We start from the raw sequence: 16,707 nt of genomic DNA, 5'->3' as shown, positions 1-16,707 counted from the left end.
GTTCGTGCACAGTACTCTCTCACCAGACAGGTGGCTGTGCAAAATTGACCAATCCCATGTAAGACACAGGTATAAATATCTATGCCCTACGTAATCTTGAGATTGGTGTTGGCGGAAGGAGAAGTGGCCTCTTGCACGCCGTGTAACCTCGTGGCGCAGGATATTTTCGGTCCAGCCACGCATTCCACAGCATGACCGAAGCCGTGCTCGACGACCAGTAGAGCATCAAAGCTGCGGGAAGGTTCTGACATAGTGGACCAACCAATAGCGAAACAAAGAGCAAAGTTCGCCGAAGGACATTTGGCCATTTGGCACCACTCTCAACGGTGTTTTTTGAGGTATAGATGTTTGCAAACATGATGCCCGATGCAATGAACGGGAGGGCGCCAGTTGGGTCCGGAAGAAGCAGGTCCGGGAACCAGAGCATACCCTCTGTGGCCAGAGTTGGCTCGAACCAGTCGGTGGGAGTCACTCGTGCAACAACCTCGCCCGTTTCCGTCGTCATCCGCGTGCTCTCGCCTCGAAAAATGGACATGGTCATACCCAACAATCCGTCCTGGGCGCCGCATTTCTGGCGTATAGTCTCGGCCATGGCAAAAAAGATGGGTATCTGCGCCAATGTCCAACTAATCTGACCCGAGAGAGAGACATTCCACCTTTTGTCCAATGTTGATGTGACGTCCTTGACTTCCTTTTTGACTGTGACTAGAGCTTGCTGGGGTGACCGGAAATTGCCCCGCTTCAAGATCTCGTCTCGCTTTTGGAAGGCAAGAGCTTGTCGCAACGGGTGCAGGCCAATGTATCGTGCCATGAGAGCGCGCGCACGTGTTCCAGCGGTAGTAACAAGCAGACCGCGAGCGACAAAGGCACTGAGGGGGATGGCGGCATACCAGGGGACAGCCGTGTGGATTAGCGATATCATCTCGTGCGGGAGGTAGAGGATAGCATCAATGATGGGATCCTGCCGTGGTGTCGAAGCATGAAATGAGCGTGCCGAGGGACGGCATGGCGAAGCCCTGGATACCAACACGTTCCTCCGAAGTAATTGACATGCTGGATGCCGTAGTGAACAGGAGGGTAGCATGGTGGTGTGATGTTTTCAGCTCGCGGCGTCACAGGAACATATCGGACTCCCGAGACGAAGAGGGCGCCCCACTAACCACTACCACTAGCGCCAGGGTCCCATGCTCCCCGGGCCGGCGCCAGAAACCGTCATCCCACCGCATGAACAGCTGCCGGAACATCCACCCTCCATGGATTGACAGTCCACTGCTCTGACCAAGATGAGTGTGCTGCTCGTCCTCCTGTCGCTGCTTGTGCCTGCACTTGTAGCCGCTCTCTTTCTCTCCAAGACGCTACGCTTTCTTGCAGGACTAGTGGGACAGCATCTCCGTCGATCCTCCCGTACACGACGCGAGCTGTTACTGGCTAGGGTAGCAAGCGAAACCAAAGCCTATGAGGCCGACCTGAAAGACAAGAAGAAGGAGGATGACGACTGGGAACAGGTGGGAACCACACCTCCAACAAGTGCAGTCAAGGTTGGTCAAACGAATAGCGACTGGGGCGGCATCGTAGGCTTCTTTCACCCCTTCTGGTATGCATAACGAGCTTCAGCACACGGATGCATAGTCGCTGATAGTCTATTTTCACAGCAATGCGGGCGGTGGCGGCGAACGAGTCCTTTGGGCTGCTATTCGAGCACACCAAAAACGCTGGCCAAGGTCTACTTGTATCGTGTATACCGGTGACCACGACGTTGACAAGGCAGAGATACTCAAGCGAGTCAAGGATCGCTTCAACATCCAATTGTACCCGCCAACCGTCCACTTCCTCTACCTGACAACTCGCGACTGGGTGCTCGCAAGCAGATGGCCACGCTTCACTTTGCTAGGACAGTCTCTCGGGTCGTTGATTCTTGCCTATGATGCCTTCTCGCTCCTCGTTCCGGACATCTTCATAGACACCATGGGATATGCGTTTGCTCTCGGCCTCTCTTCATTCCTCTTTCCTACTGTTCCGACCGGCGCATACGTACATTACCCAACCATCTCGACCGACATGCTCGACTCGCTACAAGTGGGGGGACAGGGCGTTCATGCAGGGACTGGGTCAGGATACCGTGGACAAGCAAAGAAGAAATACTGGGAGCTATTCGCAAAGCTCTACAGCAAAGTCGGTAGCACCATCGATGTAGTCATGACCAACTCCACATGGACACAAGGTCATGTCAAATCGCTCTGGGGGCCATACCGCAACAAGCGAAGCAAGCAAACTGAGATCGATGTTGTCTTCCCACCTGTTGCGGTTGAAGAAGTCGCAGAGGCCGTTCAAGTCTCCGAGGCTAGTGAGAAGAACCGTGGCCCATACCTCCTCTACATTGCGCAATTCCGACCTGAGAAGAACCACCAACTCATCCTCGAGGCTTTTGCGTCATTTGTGCAATCCAAACCCGACCTTCCAGCATACCGCAACGAGACTCCAAAGCTAGTGCTGATAGGCTCGGTGCGCAACTCACACGATGACGCAAAACGGGTTTATCAGTTGCGACTTCTTGCCCACGAGTTGCACATCAAGGACAACGTAGAGTTCATTTGCGACGCGCCATGGCCTCTAATGTTGGAGTGGATGCGCAAGGCTAGCGTGGGAGTCAATGCCATGTGGAACGAACATTTCGGCATTGGTGTGGTCGAGTATCAGGCCGCGGGTATGATTTCTGTGGTCAACAATACCGGTGGCCCGAAGCTGGATATTGTAGTGGAAGTTGACGGAAAGCCTACAGGTAAGTTCTGATGCATGGGATGTTTATGTTTCCATAAGCCAGTTGGATTGTTGTTGACCCAAATGTGCAGGTTTCCATGCTACCACTGCACAGGAGTATGCAGATGGCTTTCGCAAAGCCTTGACGCTGTCGCCACAGGAGACTTTAGATATGCGCCGCCGTGCGCGCAAGTCTGCTGAGCGCTTCACAGACAAGACGTTTGCCGACAAATGGACCAAGAACGCGGAGAAGTTGGTCGCTCTACAGATTGAGCGGACGTCCAAGTGAGGGAGTAAGATACTCTTCCACCTCTCTACCTCTTGTCAACCAGAAAAAAAAAGGTGGTGATCATGGCGTTTGTATCTTAGTAATACTTTTTTTTGCCTTCTTTCCTTCCTTTTTGATACCATACGTTAGAGTTAGCATTTAGCAAAGGGTGTACCATAGTTGCATGTTTGTTTTAAAGAAAAAAATCTAGCATCCAATCGAAGCTTCAAAAGTTCAATCATCACCGGTGCAAGATAACCGTACAAGACAGAATCTCAGAAGAAAAAAGGCAACCGCCCATAAGGACGTTGCAGAATAAAGCTTTTAGTATTCCCTATTCATCCATTCCTCTCCCAATCCAACCAGCAACCAGCCTAATCTAGATAATGTATATATCGGCCATGAACGGTTTGCCTTCACGCTCCCCTTCTAATTGTTGGCTTTGCAGTAAAGTCCAATGGGTATACAATTCATGAAATGCCATGATTGTTCGTCTTGTCCCCCCCCCGCCTTCCTCTCCGTATCTTTGTTCATCAACAAGTGTTCACATGAAAAAACAGCAAAAGCATTAGGTAGTCCGAATACGCCTAGGTGCCCCCCGAAAAACAACCACAGACTACCGATTGTGATATGTATAGTGAAAGAGAAAGAGATAGTTGGTTATCGTCGATATTCAGAGACGAACAGGCAGAAAGAAATGATGGTCATTTGCTGAGCCAGCCTAGGCAAACGACACATCGTGCAGTACATGGTGGTAAAATAATCCTCTTTAGTCCTTTGTTTCTCAAAGACGTTCAAGTTCCTGGAATCGCTGAACCGGATCAGCAAACGATCGTGTGAGACCAACTGAAGCCCAAAAGTCGTCGCTGATATCCTCGCGGGAGGCAAGGCGTTCAAGTAGTGATCTTGCGTCGCGAAGTTCCTGGTCTAACGGCGTAGAATCGGCCCGTGTGAGCGGGGGAGTCTCTGCCTCACTTGTGCTCGCGGGCTCGTCAGCCGGCCCATCGAGCTGTGAAGACATCTGAAGCCTTTGCGGCTCTTCTGTCTGGGCAATTCTCCAGTTGACTCGGTTGTAGTAGTTGTGAATGTAGTCGCTGGAGCCGCGGGACCGGTCAATCACACGGAGCGAGTAGCGATCTGCGTCTCGGGCTGGAGGATCGCTGGAGAAGTACGATGGACGCATTCGGCGACGGGGAGCCGTCGAGTTTGAGAGACTGAAGCCATCCCTCGAACGTTCCATCTGGGCTCGGCGCATGGGTGCAGGCACGTCTGTCTCTTCCTCTTCGGTATCCGAAGCCGTGTCGTTATCTGAAGTATCGCAAGCGCGCAAGAACTGGTCGTTCTGTGGGGGGCTTGGTAGTCGCGAAGGAACTGTAAGGTGGGTTTGTGAAGATGCTGTCGAGTTTGAACTTCCCGATCGCGAGCTTGAGTGAGAGTTTGAGAACGAGGCTGAGGCTGCAGCTGACGCAAACGACGATGCAGCAGTTGGTGCAACGGGGTCATCGACCACAGTCGTGAGGAAGCTATCCCAGTGCAGTTGGTCGTCGAGCGGACTGACGCTGCGATTGCGGTCGCCCAAGCCATCAAGAGCAGGTACTGGACTCCAAGACTCACGTAACGAGCTACTGGGTAATGGTCCGTCGGCAATAGTGCGGCGCCCCATCCTGCGCAGCGGTGGAAAGGCTACGGCGTTGTTGTCACTGCTTTCGTGGTCTTCCTCGGGCGCGCTTGCAGTATCACTTCTTGCTGCAGATCGGTCAGCGCGGGGGCTCCGTGAACGGGTCAATCTCGGAGGGGCAGCGCGACGATACGACGCCCTCTCCCGCATGCGAGAAAACTCGCGCGCGCTGTGCGTCGTGTCTGATTCTGAGCTCTGTGAAGCTGCTGCGGGTGCAAAGCCGGGGGTAAAGACAGCAATGGGGCGACCAGTCTCCAGGGCTCTGCGCGCCGCATATGAACGCATGAATTCATCGAGGCGATTGCGCGAACGATGCAGGGTGCTATTGGGGCCCAGGGGTGCAGGTGAGTTGGCCGCAGCCTCGTTGCCGCGGTAGTCGGTTCTCGAGAGTTCAGGCACTGGTGGTGGCGCCAGGCGTGTGCGATGCGACGAGCGTGGTATCCATTCTATGACGGGAGCAGAGCCAGAGGCGGCTATGAGGAACTCAGTATCGAGCGTGCTGTTCGGTCGTGGCGATCTGTTCGGTCTGACGCGACGGCGGATGGGTGAGCGATGGCCCGTCAAGTCGGCTCTCAGTACGTCCTTGTCCTTTGCCTCGTCGCGCTTAATGTTCCATCCGATGGGAATGCCCATTGCGCATCAACGAGTGGATTGCAAGTGTTTGGAAAAGATGAGTGGAGTTGTGTTGTTGATGGTGACGCGCGTGGACGGGTGGGCTGGGGATGGTCGGAGGAGGGAACTAAGGCGGCGGAGCGGCGCAGGTCGCACCCACCTAAAACAGTGCAGCGGCAGTAAGGCTGAAGCGTCTGGGGATGCGCAGAGAACCGCCGACGGGATGCAATTGAGCGAACATGTGCCTGGGCAGCCCTTAAATACACAAAAGAATAGACTGGCTATATGCATCACCTCGCCATGCTATTCTGATACTCCTTTCGCACTCTGCACAGCCCCCAGGCAGCGACTGCCTGACAACTGGTCGTCTCTGGCAGGCGCGATGGTGTTCGCCAAGCCACGGTTGCCTCTTGCGGTATAGTCGCTTTTGCGTGCAACCTCTGGTCCAGTTGCCACGGTGAGTCAACTACCACCTGCAGGAACCTCGTTTCAGATCATCGCCCGTAGAAACGGCCATGATCCAGCCCGGCCTGGGACGGATCAGCCAGCTCCTGAGGAAGGTAGAATTCCCATGGAAATCGATACACGTTGCCGGAACCAACGGCAAGGGATCCATCTGCCATCATGCCTCGCAGCTGATCAAACGTAGAAAGATCAGGGTTGGCAAATTCACTTCTCCCCATCTTGTAGACAGGTAGGCTCTCCGTCAGCTGGCCCTTCGTTGTCTAACCTCCGCAGATGGGACTGCATCACCATCAACAATGAGCCCGTTAGCGAGTTGCTCTTCCGAAAGGTCGAGAGCCATTACCGGGAACTCAGCCAGAGAGATGGCATTCCTGCCTCTCCTTTTGAGATTTTGACCGCTACTGCGTTCCACATCTTCAATGAAGAGGAGATCAAGATTGGTGTTATAGAGGTTGGCATGGGCGGCAGGGAGGACGCCACCAACATTCTGAACAACCAAGCAATTTCCGTCATATCAAAAATCGATCGTGACCACCAAAATTTTCTTGGTGATACTCTAGAAGAGATCGCACTGCACAAGGCTGGCATCCTCAGGCCCAACGTGCCTTACATTATCAACCCGAGGAACGAGAAAAACGTGCAAGACGTAATTGACGACTACGCAAAGACCATCCAAGCAGGCCCACGTCTCACCCACGAACCTTTGGATTTAAAGAAGAGCTTGTTCAACAAACACGACTGGAAAACCTTTATGCATCCTTTATTACCCGTCCAACGCGAAAATGTACTTTTGGCTGTTACTGCTGCCAGGCAAGCTGTGGAAAGCGTAGGGCTCGATTTTCGACCTTTTGATATCGGGCGCTCTCTATTAAAGTCACGGTTGGTTGTCAATCATGGCCGCATGGAATTGATTAGAGTGCCAGTCATTTTTGGAGACAACAAGGACTCGCAGGGCCCGCGGATATTAGTCGATGGAGCTCACAATCCAAATGCTGCCAAATTACTCAAAGATTATGTTCGTCTTGTTCACAGTAGGGGCAAGATACTTGGCGAGGGCTTTCCGGGTAAAAACGGATGGCCAGTTACCTGGGTGCTTGCCATGACCGAGGGCAAAGATGCACACGAGTACCTGAGGATACTATTGCAGCCAGGAGACACTGTCATCACTACGACTTTTGGCCCAGTCGATGGCATGCCTTCAGTAAAGCCAATGGATCCAAATCAACTTCTTGAAATAGCAAAGTCTGTACAACCTGGGGTTATAGGAATGGCGATGCCGAAACATGGTGCGATGCGAGCACTGTGTGCAGCGAAGTTCATCTCAAAAAGACACCGACCTGTAGTGTTGACGGGCAGTCTCTACCTTGTTGGCGACTTCCATCGTGAATTCCGATCGCGGAATAGCAAACACTACTGGAGAGATCCAGAGTTCGACCCTGACCGCAGAATTTTCAAGATGATGCTGAAGGAAGAAGAACACCGGGTCAATAACTGGTTTAGTGGTTATCCTACAGACATTGTCAATAAAACCGGCGCAAAGGATGAGAAGGGGCATGCAGAGTGGAACAAGCAGATTGCTCATCGGGAAAAGAAGAGATCTATCCAAGAAGAAATAGAGGCCCTCGATCGAGAAATGGAGCTGCTTGCAGTAGAGGAGCGGCGTATCGGGCATGGTATCGGGCATCGACAATCTTCAGATGCCGAAACCCTTGGCGAGGAGCACGACGACAATGCAGCTGAACCTTGTGAGTCAATCCAACTTTGCAAAAACTCACATACTCATAGTCACATAGTCCAGAGAGATGAGACCACACATGGAAAAGACCAAACACCAGAGCAGAGTGGAACGTTGAAACTTCGAAGGGTCGTTTGGCCGGGCAGATCGGTAGTTGGGTAGATGAGTGTCCCGAAGTCCAGATACTTTCCGAGAAGAAGTGATGTGATTGATGAAGAGGCGGGGAAAGAAGATGTCTACTGTGCGTCACAAGATCATGGGTATCCGGATAGGGGACTCGGTTACTCAGCCAATTTGAACGAAGGAGTTAGAGATTTTCCCGGTCTGTTTCAAGGACGAACGACCCTGCCGGTGGCCAACAAAATAAAAGGCTTTCGCACAACATACCACATGTGTGAATCTGAGTTAGCCGAAAACTCCAACCTCACGATTTACCCTGACTTATCTAGGCTAAAATACTAAGCGGATCGTCGATAACTACCAAACTGAAGTACCTTGGCCTTGCCTACTACAGTGACATGGTGCAGGCGCACAATCAAGTATCCAGCAGCACCAGCAGCCTAAAGCAGCGTACAAATGCCCCAAGACATTCATCCTCCTGGCATTGTGCACATGGAAGAGAGTGCCTCCGAGCCAAGGCCGTGAGAAAACCCACAGACAGTGGTTTGTCTGCAGAGTTTCAACGGGCACCAATGTCAAAACAAGCCACACTCCCGTCCGGGCGGCAAGACCTACATACATATATGGGGCCTGAGATCACGTTGCTTACTGCAATGTGTGTGGAAGCAGCAGGTGTGGCGGCAGCACTTCGGACAATAATGCAAATAATGCCCCAGATTAACATAGCCTTGCTTTCTTGCCTATGAATCGGATCCACCCGAATACTCACATTCAATCCGTTGAGGCACAAAAAGCAAGTCGGACGAAAATACCGATTGGTGTTCATGTGATGGATCTGCTAACCGCCATGCACTCATCACTCCAGGGAGTCTCTCCAAGATTGGCCAAGTGGAATTGCATCCTCATTCCTTTGGCACATCTCCTCACACACTCCCGCCTCCAATCCCACGTCAGCTTTAACGATATTCTCCTGGAACTAAGATGTGGCCTAGGCCTAGGGACGTAAGTATGCGTTCCAAGTTTCTCAAGCCTCAGCCGCTTTCCCGATAGGATTGGGTCCAGGATCATGGCCACAAGGTCACTCGGGTCTTTGCTCAGTCGACATGAAGCCGAACTGGGCATGATCGCCTGCCAGTAGGATTGGCCCGACTGGATCCTGAGCATCCCGTGGCTTGGCACTGCAACATCCTCCCGTTTCGGGGGGGGACCCACTTTCAAGCACCATAATCTTGGCCTCATCACGCAAATGCGTGGGGTTATTCTCAGTCACCGCACTACTGCTACTGCCCTCTAGGCTATGTGACACTGAAAACACCAAAAGCAAAGTCTCCTGAGGTCATATAGAAGATGTAAAAAGTGCAAAGAGTGCTTGTTGTTGTGATGCAGATGACACGAAGATGACATGTCGTCGATGCATTCTTTCATAAGCAGCGCGCGAATTGGCAAACACGGGAACTCGAATATTTGTAACGCCGTTACCTGTCGGTGCACTTATCAACCTGTTCACAGTGGTGAAAAACCATCCCCAGGCTCCCTTGAGCATCCTAGTCGCTTCCGTCGCAAGCCCTGCTTACCTCCCTCGGTGTTGCAGGCCATCTAAGGAATACGGCTAGGGCTTGGGACTTGCTTCTGGTTGGTCCGCAGATTACATGGGATATGGTAATCCCCCCTCCTACCTGATACATGGCTGGTAGAAGAAGAAAAAGCCAGTAGATGCAGAGAGGCTCAGGAAATGTCCAGTACAGTTTTGGATGGAGGGATGGGATAGTCGCTTGTTCAAGGTGCAGATCGAGCCGCAAACTGCTGTAGTCGAGGTGTGTTTCAGGGAATGATCCCTCTTCATGGTTGCTTCCTTAGTATTGGGCTTAGCACCTGGTCGTTTGATGCCGTCTATGTAGATAGTGGCTGCCCATTTGCCCGGCTTTCACAAAAACCAACGTTTTTTGCTTTGCACTATGTCCTTGCTATTCCTTTTTGTGTGAGCACTTATTGGTTATTGCAGCGACGACCCGTCTTGCCATCAGCTGAGCGGCTTCTTTATATCCCCTATCCCACCCCATCCAGGCTTCACTGCGATAGCCACGATGAATCATAACTACTCGAAGGATTTGATGATTGGTCTGGCAATCGCTTTTGCCATTCTACCAACATTTTTTGTCGGCTTACGCCTCTGGGCGAAGCGGATATCTAAACGCATTGGATGGGATGACTTCCTCACATTAGGTGCTCTAGTAAGTAAATTTTCGGAGAGTATGTGCATGCACAAAGACAGCCAGCTAACTAAGTTCAGGCGGTCTGCTTAACATGCTGTTTTCTACAACTAGCCAGTGAGTAAATTCGATCAACCCCGCAGATAATCATTAACTTTGTAAAAAGCGGCGATACATGGCTACTTGGGTGCCCATCAGCCTCTTGACGAAAATGGCCAACCAATTATGGATGACCCTGGATTAATATTCTTTGAGGAGGTAAGTTGGTTCGAGGGTTGCGTAATTCTTTGTGCTGACATGGCTCCAGACAAAGTTTGCTATCAACATGATCTCCATTGTTGGGCTCGGACTCGTCAAGTCGTCAATCCTGATCCTATACAAGACCATCTTCGACGTACGAAAGTTCCGTATCTGCGTATACATTGTGCTTGGATATGTGGTAGCCTGGACCGTCAGCTTCACATTCTCGCATTTGTTTACGTGCTACCCTATCACCGTCTTTATCGAGCCTTACTACGGAAACAGCTGCGTCGAGACCGTACCAATGTTTTTGGCACTGCTTGTGAGTCACTCATTACACGATCTACTTGGTTCTTTCAAGCGAGGGACTGGTCCATGTCCGGTTGGAATGGCGACTTCAGAACCTATGCTGACCGGTGCTCTAGTACACTGACGTTATAGCGGACCTTGCCATCCTTTTCCTCCCTATACCCATGGTCATGAGCGTGCGCATGCAAATGAAGAGAAAGATAGCAGTCATTGTGATGCTTTCGTTGGGCGCGGCGTAAGTCATTCAATCTTCCAGGAACAAAGAGCCACGGCACAATTGACAAAACAGTGTCTGCGCTGTAAGCATCACCCGAGTCATAGCAACATACTCAATAGCAAAAGAGTACATCAAACACCCCGACGATGTCATCTACTACACAGCCCCCGTATTCTTCTGGACGAACATCGAGCTATCCCTAGGTCTCGTATGCGCGTGCTTGCCAACTCTACGCCCCATTTGGTTCTTCTTCTACCCGAAAGAAGAGACACGGAGTGGCTACGGCTACGGCTACGGGTCTTCTGGACGTGGCTATGGATCGTCGGGCTTGCATGGCACGAAAAACAGCTCGTTTAGTGCCAAGCTCGCACGTAAGCCTTACCAGTCAATTGATGAGATGGGTACGTAATGCCACTCGATAACATACTATCCAAGCAACACACATGCTAATGCCACGCAGAGCTAACGACTCGATCTGAAGAGGTTCTTCCTCCACCAGCGGAACGTGATTCTCCAAGCAGTACCGACGAACACGGGATCAGGAAGGAGGTCACCATTCATCAAACCCTTGAATGATAAGCCCGATGTCAGGTATATTGAGCTGTTACGATAGTCTTAGGTACCCGGGCAGTGACATTTAGCGCATTGGCTTTTGTAATAGTATGTCGCTGCATGCACATACACCACGGATTAATCCTCAAACGGGTAGTCTGCTGCCAGAACGTGACAGGCACACTAGCCGGTGATTGGCGGGTGGCGTTCCCAGCTGGATGGCTCACTCGGCCTTTTTTTTTCTCCAACCACGCCACGACCAACCCCCCTTCACCCCCAACGCCAAGTCATGAATGATACGCTGTCTTTCCCTTATTTCGACAGGACGTTTCAGGGAATACCCTGCGTCAATGTAACCTCAGTTACGTACCATTATCAAGATATCTCACCCGGATTACACAAATCACGGACATCGCAGTTCCGCCCCACAGTACCGCTCACGTTATCCCGAAACTGCTGCTACAACGAGCATCTTGTTCATGCCCGCCCTGTCCAATTCTAGCCGTGGGGTTCTCGAGCGGCATATGGGCCGGGGCCGACCCGGCACTTGAGGTGGGGGAGCGTATCGGGAGCGGCTTGCTCCAGAGGGCGAGACCCCCAATGCGGCTACACCCGCGGGCGTCGGGCTAACTAAGTGCCATCGAGCATACATATTAATAAATCAACCCATGTCTTGCACAACGGCCTTGATTCCCACATCCAGGCCAGCGCAGTTCGACATGCACTCATTCGCTAATGACAATGAGATTTTATTGACTCGGCCGTCAATGCAAAGCGGCAACCTTCATTGCGCACTTCTAGGAGATTGCGGCTCAATGAGGATTGCATATCGGCATGCACGCTTACCGAGTAGAAGGCCTAATGTGAATTAAAAAGCCGTTGAGCCGCCTACCATGGATTCGGCACCGACTGCCTTGTTTCTGTCGCCATGAAGGTCTTGTCACTCTTGGTCTCCTTCACTGCCGCGGTATCTGCGCTCGCCCTCAAGCAGCGCGATGTCGCATCCGACTTGAAGAACCTGGTCCCAGCATCTTCGGTCAACGTCGAGGTGAAGGCACGATGGAGTGACTTCAATGCACCCTTGCCTTCTGTCACTGTCACTGTGCAGGCTGAAGACGATATTGCGAAAATCGTAAGTTCTACCCGCCAATGAGGATTTGCGGTGGCTAACATGCACCCGAGGTCAAATACTGCACAAATGCTGGGATATCGTTTTTGACACAAAACGGGGGAGTCGGATGGGGCAAGACTTTCAAGTTGGGCGAATGGGGTGTCCTTATTGACCTTGCTGGCCTGAACAGTGTTACCGTGGCTGCGGACAAGAATACTGCGACTATTGGTGGTGGCGCAAGCATCGGAGATGTCGTTGCAGCGGCTGATGCTGCAGGTGCTCTGGTCATCACTGGCAACTGCAACTGTGTTGGCGCCCTGGGAGCCATGCTTGGTGGTGGTTATGGTGCGTTTGTTTCGATTAGCGACATGAAGAGAGTTGAGCTGACTGGCATCTAGGCAACCTGATGGGTGAAGTCGGTTTCGGAGTCGACAACATCATTTCGATGCGCGTCGTCACTGCAGCAGGCGAATTGCTCACTGCATCAGCCACATCGAATCCCGACCTTTTCTGGGCGCTTCGCGGAGCGGGACCAAACTTCGGTATCGTCGTTTCCGCAACTGTCAACGCAAGGCCAGCAACAGCTGAAGATCGCACCGCCTTCATCAACAATCTCTTCTTCTCACCCGACAAGCTAGAGCAAGTTGCGCAAGCAGTCGAAGATCTCCCGCTCACCCCGGAACAACGCGTCTACCTTGTCTTGACATCTGGCGGCCCACCACTCAACGAGCCCTCCATCCTTGTAACCGGTTTCCTCCGCAAGGGCACGCTTGAAAGCGGCCGCAAGGCCTTCGCCCCCTTCTACGATCTCGGTCCCCTATCAGACTCCAGCGTCGTCACCACATACGATCACTGGAACGACGCAAATATTGGATTCTGCACCCGCGGCGGCCGTAAACCCACATTCAGCTCCACAATCAAGGGCATGAATGCCCAGAAGTGGCCGCAGATCTGGGACTTGTACAAGGGCTTCCAGGCCAAGGGACCGAACTCCGCCATGCTCGTCGAGCGCTACAATCTAACCAAGGCTCAATCGGCGCCCGTTGGCTCGATTGCGTTGAACGAAGCACTCCGCCGTGATGCATTTGCACAAGCTCTTGTTATCCCATGGTACGACGACGCCAGTTTGGATGCTGAAGCATTGGATTTTGGAAGCAAGGTTAGGGCGTTGTGGGCGAGGAGCAGTGACCCCAAGAACGATCCTACGTAAGTTTAACTTTCCATTTTCCATGATCAAGAGAGAGTGTTTGGCTGATAGAATTTGCAGTTACCCTAATTTCGCGCATGGTGACGAGACAAATAAGGCTATTTATGGATCTAGCCTTCCGAAGTTGCAGACACTGAAGAAGAAGTATGATCCTAAGGGACAGTTTAATCAGTGGTTCCCGATACAAGTATAGACACTAGATATTGAGTCACCTTTACAGATTATAATGTATATATTCAGGTGTTGGAGTGCCCAAAGCCTCCGAATTTGGACGCTCCAACATCGCGTGCAACCCCTGCCATCTCTTGCTGCTTTATTTAAGGATCTGAGCGAGGCACCTATGTCGCCTCGTCGAAATTGGACCACACCAAGGTACATGCTACGCCTTAAGCGTTCATGCTCGAAGCACTGACATTCGCATGGTACAGGTGTGTATAAATAGTTGAATCTGCACTGGTGGCACCATCCCCACCTTCAGCACCGTCGTCCCTTCGCATTTCTCTGTTATCCTCTCTGCGCTAGCACACTCTACCAAACAGTTTCATGCCTGAAGCGAAACATCTAACTGCTCTCTTTCTATTCTTCTCCAGCCTTTATTGCTGCTCCTATTTCTCTTTTCCTGCGATCCCGTGGTGATTTGTGTAGACGCTTGTTGAATTTCGAGCACCGTGAAACGCTCTATCGTCTTATTACAGCTCTTTGGCAGTGGCGATAGATTTAGAATTCGTATCATAATAGCCTATACATAGTTATCTCTAAAATAGCTATACGTGTTACAGTTTTATCTCTAGATTTCAGATATTACTTTTATAACTAGAGAGACAGAGACTCGAACTCTTAACCTTACGGATTTATTAGTATTATAGTAAAAGAATTGGTGTTCCAAAGAAAACCCACTGCGCCACCCTTCTTCAGTGTTACAAAGGACAAGACCTTGTGAAGGAGCCTCTCCGACATGTTCAGACTGGCTAGTCGAGTACATCATCGAGAAGTATCACGGTTTGCGAGGAGACGACTCATGAGCATCCTCTCTGCCAAAATGGATCCAGGCGAACCCTTCGAAGAGGAGCGACTCCCTTGGTACAACTCCGATCAATTCTATCCGGTTCGCATCAGAGAGACTCTCAACTCCAGCTACAAAGTACTGGGAAAGCTCGGGTACGGTGCACATTCTACAGTCTGGCTTTGTCGAAGAATCAGGTATATATTCGGTGGCATTACTATTCTCGTACTGGCTAATGCAAAGGAAAGAGATGCCGGCTTTGTAGCGATAAAGGTCTGCACTCGAGACGTTGACCGATCTGTTCATCGAGAGCTACAGTTCTACGAGCACGTCAGCTCACTCGGTTCTCAGCACCGTGGCCAATCCTTCATTCGCGGTCTATTGGGAACATTCGAAATCGCAGGCCCTACCGGTCAGCACCTGTGCCTAGTTCATCCTCCCATGCACATGACTATCCGAGAGCTCCAGTACTTGAATCGATCCCATCGACTGAATGAGCAGCTCTTGAAGTGGACGCTATCCAACTTACTAAACGCTCTGTCGTTCCTACGTGATGAAGCCAAAGTGGTACATACAGGTAAGCCCTCGCAATTTCGTGTTTTCGTAGCTAATAAATGGAATCAGACATTAGTCCGTCGAATATTATGTTAACCGTGGATGATGAATCTCTACTTGGTGATTTTGAAAAAGCCGAAACAAACGAACCATCACCAACAAAAGTCATCAACGATATCCGCATCATCTACGGCTCCCGTAAACTCGGTCTCCCCAGGGATACCTTGTGGGGCCAACCAGTCCTCTGTGATTTCGGAGAAGCTCGAATAGGAGAATCCCACAGAGGTCTAATCCAACCCGAGCTATACCGTGCCCCAGAGGTATTGTTTGATATGAAGTGGAGCTCAAGTGTTGATATTTGGAACGTTGCCGTTTTAGTGAGCATATTCACCTCTGTATGCTCCAGCTTATCACTGAAGTTAAACAATAGATATGGGATCTGTTCGAGAATCGACATTTGTTCCACGCGCTCGATGAAAATCTCCAGCCATCGGCAACTCACCACGTCGCTGAAATGGTTGCATATCTCGGGTTGCCTCCTCTTGAGTATATACAAAGAAGCGAGATCACGAAGAAAGTTTTCAACGAGCAAGGTTAGCAATAAGACTCTAACCGCATCACTCAACTAACCTGAGATGCTTTAGGACGCTGGACGGGAGCTGGAGGTACGGTCGTACCGCAGCTTTCCCTTGAAGAATCAGTATCCTCCCTCGATGGTGAAGCCAAAGAGCAGTTTCTCAATTTCATAAGATCAATGCTCAAATGGTTACCAGAGAAGAGAAAGCAAGCCTCTGAACTCCTCAAAGACCCATGGATGGCTGGAGCAATACCATAGAAAGAATCTGGTATATCTCATCCTTCAGGGACAACTGCGTTCCAGAGGGGATGAGCCTCTAGCTCGACGGCGTGGGATGTATGAGGGTTGGTACTCCCTGCTCGACAATACAATAGCAAAAAGATGTGGTCTTAAACGAGTAAGTGAATGATGCCTTGCAGGCCCGACACGTGGATTTCTTCACATGGGGGGGCTCCCTGTCCTTGCTGGTTTCCGCAATCGGTGCAGAAAGGAGAGTACCGACTAAGGCCATGATTTGACGGTCATGAGGTTAATGGCGCATAGAAAGAATAGAAAACTTCCTGAACTGCAAGGAATTAATTGTAATTTACCATGAAGGAGTAGGCACCCGGTTGGGTCGTGGCTTGGTAGTAACGATCTCATCAATCCGTGCATCGCTGGACGATCTGGTTCGCTCTAAACGAGCCTCCGTTCCAACAACCCAAGTGTATTAACTCTGCAAACCTTAGAAATATTTCCCTGTTTCCAGACTCAGTGTTTCCGGAGTAAACTGATTGTACACGTGACGTCAAGTTTATTAGATGGTAATCATTCCTTGACTTTGAATTGTCTTATTAAATGTTTATCTCAAGTTTTCCCGCTGTCCCTGCGCTTCGCTGGGAGAGTAGATAGACAGCAAGGCGATTGAGAATGGGATCCATAGTACGATACGTATCGATGACCTGTTCCCCATGATCTATTTGCCGCGTTTTTCGTGTCATATACACAATTGATATGTAATATCCGCCGACTTCTTAGCACCGAGTCCTGTCATCTGGCTTGGCCGTAACGGTTCGTTTCTCTGAACGGCTTGAAAGTTTATGTGAAACTCC

At 50.9% G+C, this 16,707-nt stretch overlaps 8 protein-coding genes across 8 annotated transcripts; 6 read left to right on the top strand and 2 right to left on the bottom strand.

Moving 5' to 3' along the window:
* Positions 1 to 79: 79 nt before the first annotated feature.
* On the bottom strand, positions 80 to 1,084 carry COCMIDRAFT_83096 (uncharacterized protein; the record flags this gene model as incomplete). The annotated part of the gene is made up of 1 exon (XM_007685276.1): positions 80 to 1,084. One exon carries the CDS (start codon positions 1,082 to 1,084, stop codon positions 80 to 82), a length of 1,005 nt encoding a protein of 334 aa, XP_007683466.1.
* A 199-nt stretch (positions 1,085 to 1,283) lies between these two features.
* COCMIDRAFT_32655 (glycosyltransferase family 4 protein) lies at positions 1,284 to 3,046 on the top strand (the record flags this gene model as incomplete). Its single annotated transcript, XM_007685231.1, has 3 exons — positions 1,284 to 1,594; positions 1,653 to 2,779; positions 2,850 to 3,046. 3 exons carry the CDS (start codon positions 1,284 to 1,286, stop codon positions 3,044 to 3,046), a joined length of 1,635 nt encoding a protein of 544 aa, XP_007683421.1.
* A 763-nt stretch (positions 3,047 to 3,809) lies between these two features.
* Positions 3,810 to 5,336, bottom strand: COCMIDRAFT_82992 (uncharacterized protein; the record flags this gene model as incomplete). Its single annotated transcript, XM_007685275.1, has 1 exon — positions 3,810 to 5,336. One exon carries the CDS (start codon positions 5,334 to 5,336, stop codon positions 3,810 to 3,812), a length of 1,527 nt encoding a protein of 508 aa, XP_007683465.1.
* Positions 5,337 to 5,830: 494 nt separating this feature from the next.
* On the top strand, positions 5,831 to 7,677 carry COCMIDRAFT_1268 (uncharacterized protein; the record flags this gene model as incomplete). Its single annotated transcript, XM_007685183.1, has 3 exons — positions 5,831 to 6,009; positions 6,054 to 7,525; positions 7,574 to 7,677. 3 exons carry the CDS (start codon positions 5,831 to 5,833, stop codon positions 7,675 to 7,677), a joined length of 1,755 nt encoding a protein of 584 aa, XP_007683373.1.
* A 700-nt stretch (positions 7,678 to 8,377) lies between these two features.
* Positions 8,378 to 9,235, top strand: COCMIDRAFT_32652 (uncharacterized protein; the record flags this gene model as incomplete). Its single annotated transcript, XM_007685230.1, has 3 exons — positions 8,378 to 8,637; positions 8,980 to 8,984; positions 9,033 to 9,235. The coding sequence occupies 3 exons, from the start codon at positions 8,378 to 8,380 to the stop codon at positions 9,233 to 9,235; spliced, it is 468 nt and encodes a 155-aa protein (XP_007683420.1).
* Positions 9,236 to 9,719: 484 nt separating this feature from the next.
* Positions 9,720 to 11,187, top strand: COCMIDRAFT_82879 (uncharacterized protein; the record flags this gene model as incomplete). The annotated part of the gene is made up of 7 exons (XM_007685274.1): positions 9,720 to 9,866; positions 9,926 to 9,962; positions 10,012 to 10,103; positions 10,153 to 10,407; positions 10,511 to 10,629; positions 10,684 to 11,012; positions 11,072 to 11,187. 7 exons carry the CDS (start codon positions 9,720 to 9,722, stop codon positions 11,185 to 11,187), a joined length of 1,095 nt encoding a protein of 364 aa, XP_007683464.1.
* Positions 11,188 to 12,091: 904 nt separating this feature from the next.
* COCMIDRAFT_83062 (uncharacterized protein) lies at positions 12,092 to 13,674 on the top strand (the record flags this gene model as incomplete). The annotated part of the gene is made up of 4 exons (XM_007685273.1): positions 12,092 to 12,295; positions 12,346 to 12,619; positions 12,673 to 13,480; positions 13,542 to 13,674. The coding sequence occupies 4 exons, from the start codon at positions 12,092 to 12,094 to the stop codon at positions 13,672 to 13,674; spliced, it is 1,419 nt and encodes a 472-aa protein (XP_007683463.1).
* Positions 13,675 to 14,499: 825 nt separating this feature from the next.
* COCMIDRAFT_83008 (uncharacterized protein) lies at positions 14,500 to 15,874 on the top strand (the record flags this gene model as incomplete). Its single annotated transcript, XM_007685272.1, has 5 exons — positions 14,500 to 14,681; positions 14,733 to 15,061; positions 15,109 to 15,416; positions 15,470 to 15,632; positions 15,684 to 15,874. 5 exons carry the CDS (start codon positions 14,500 to 14,502, stop codon positions 15,872 to 15,874), a joined length of 1,173 nt encoding a protein of 390 aa, XP_007683462.1.
* Positions 15,875 to 16,707: the final 833 nt, after the last annotated feature.

This window comes from Bipolaris oryzae (genome assembly GCF_000523455.1).
Source record: "Bipolaris oryzae ATCC 44560 unplaced genomic scaffold scaffold_8, whole genome shotgun sequence".
Taxonomy (NCBI): Eukaryota; Fungi; Ascomycota; class Dothideomycetes; order Pleosporales; family Pleosporaceae; genus Bipolaris; species Bipolaris oryzae.
Note: the sequence above shows the minus strand (reverse complement) of the source record. Positions and strands in the feature narration are given on the sequence as shown.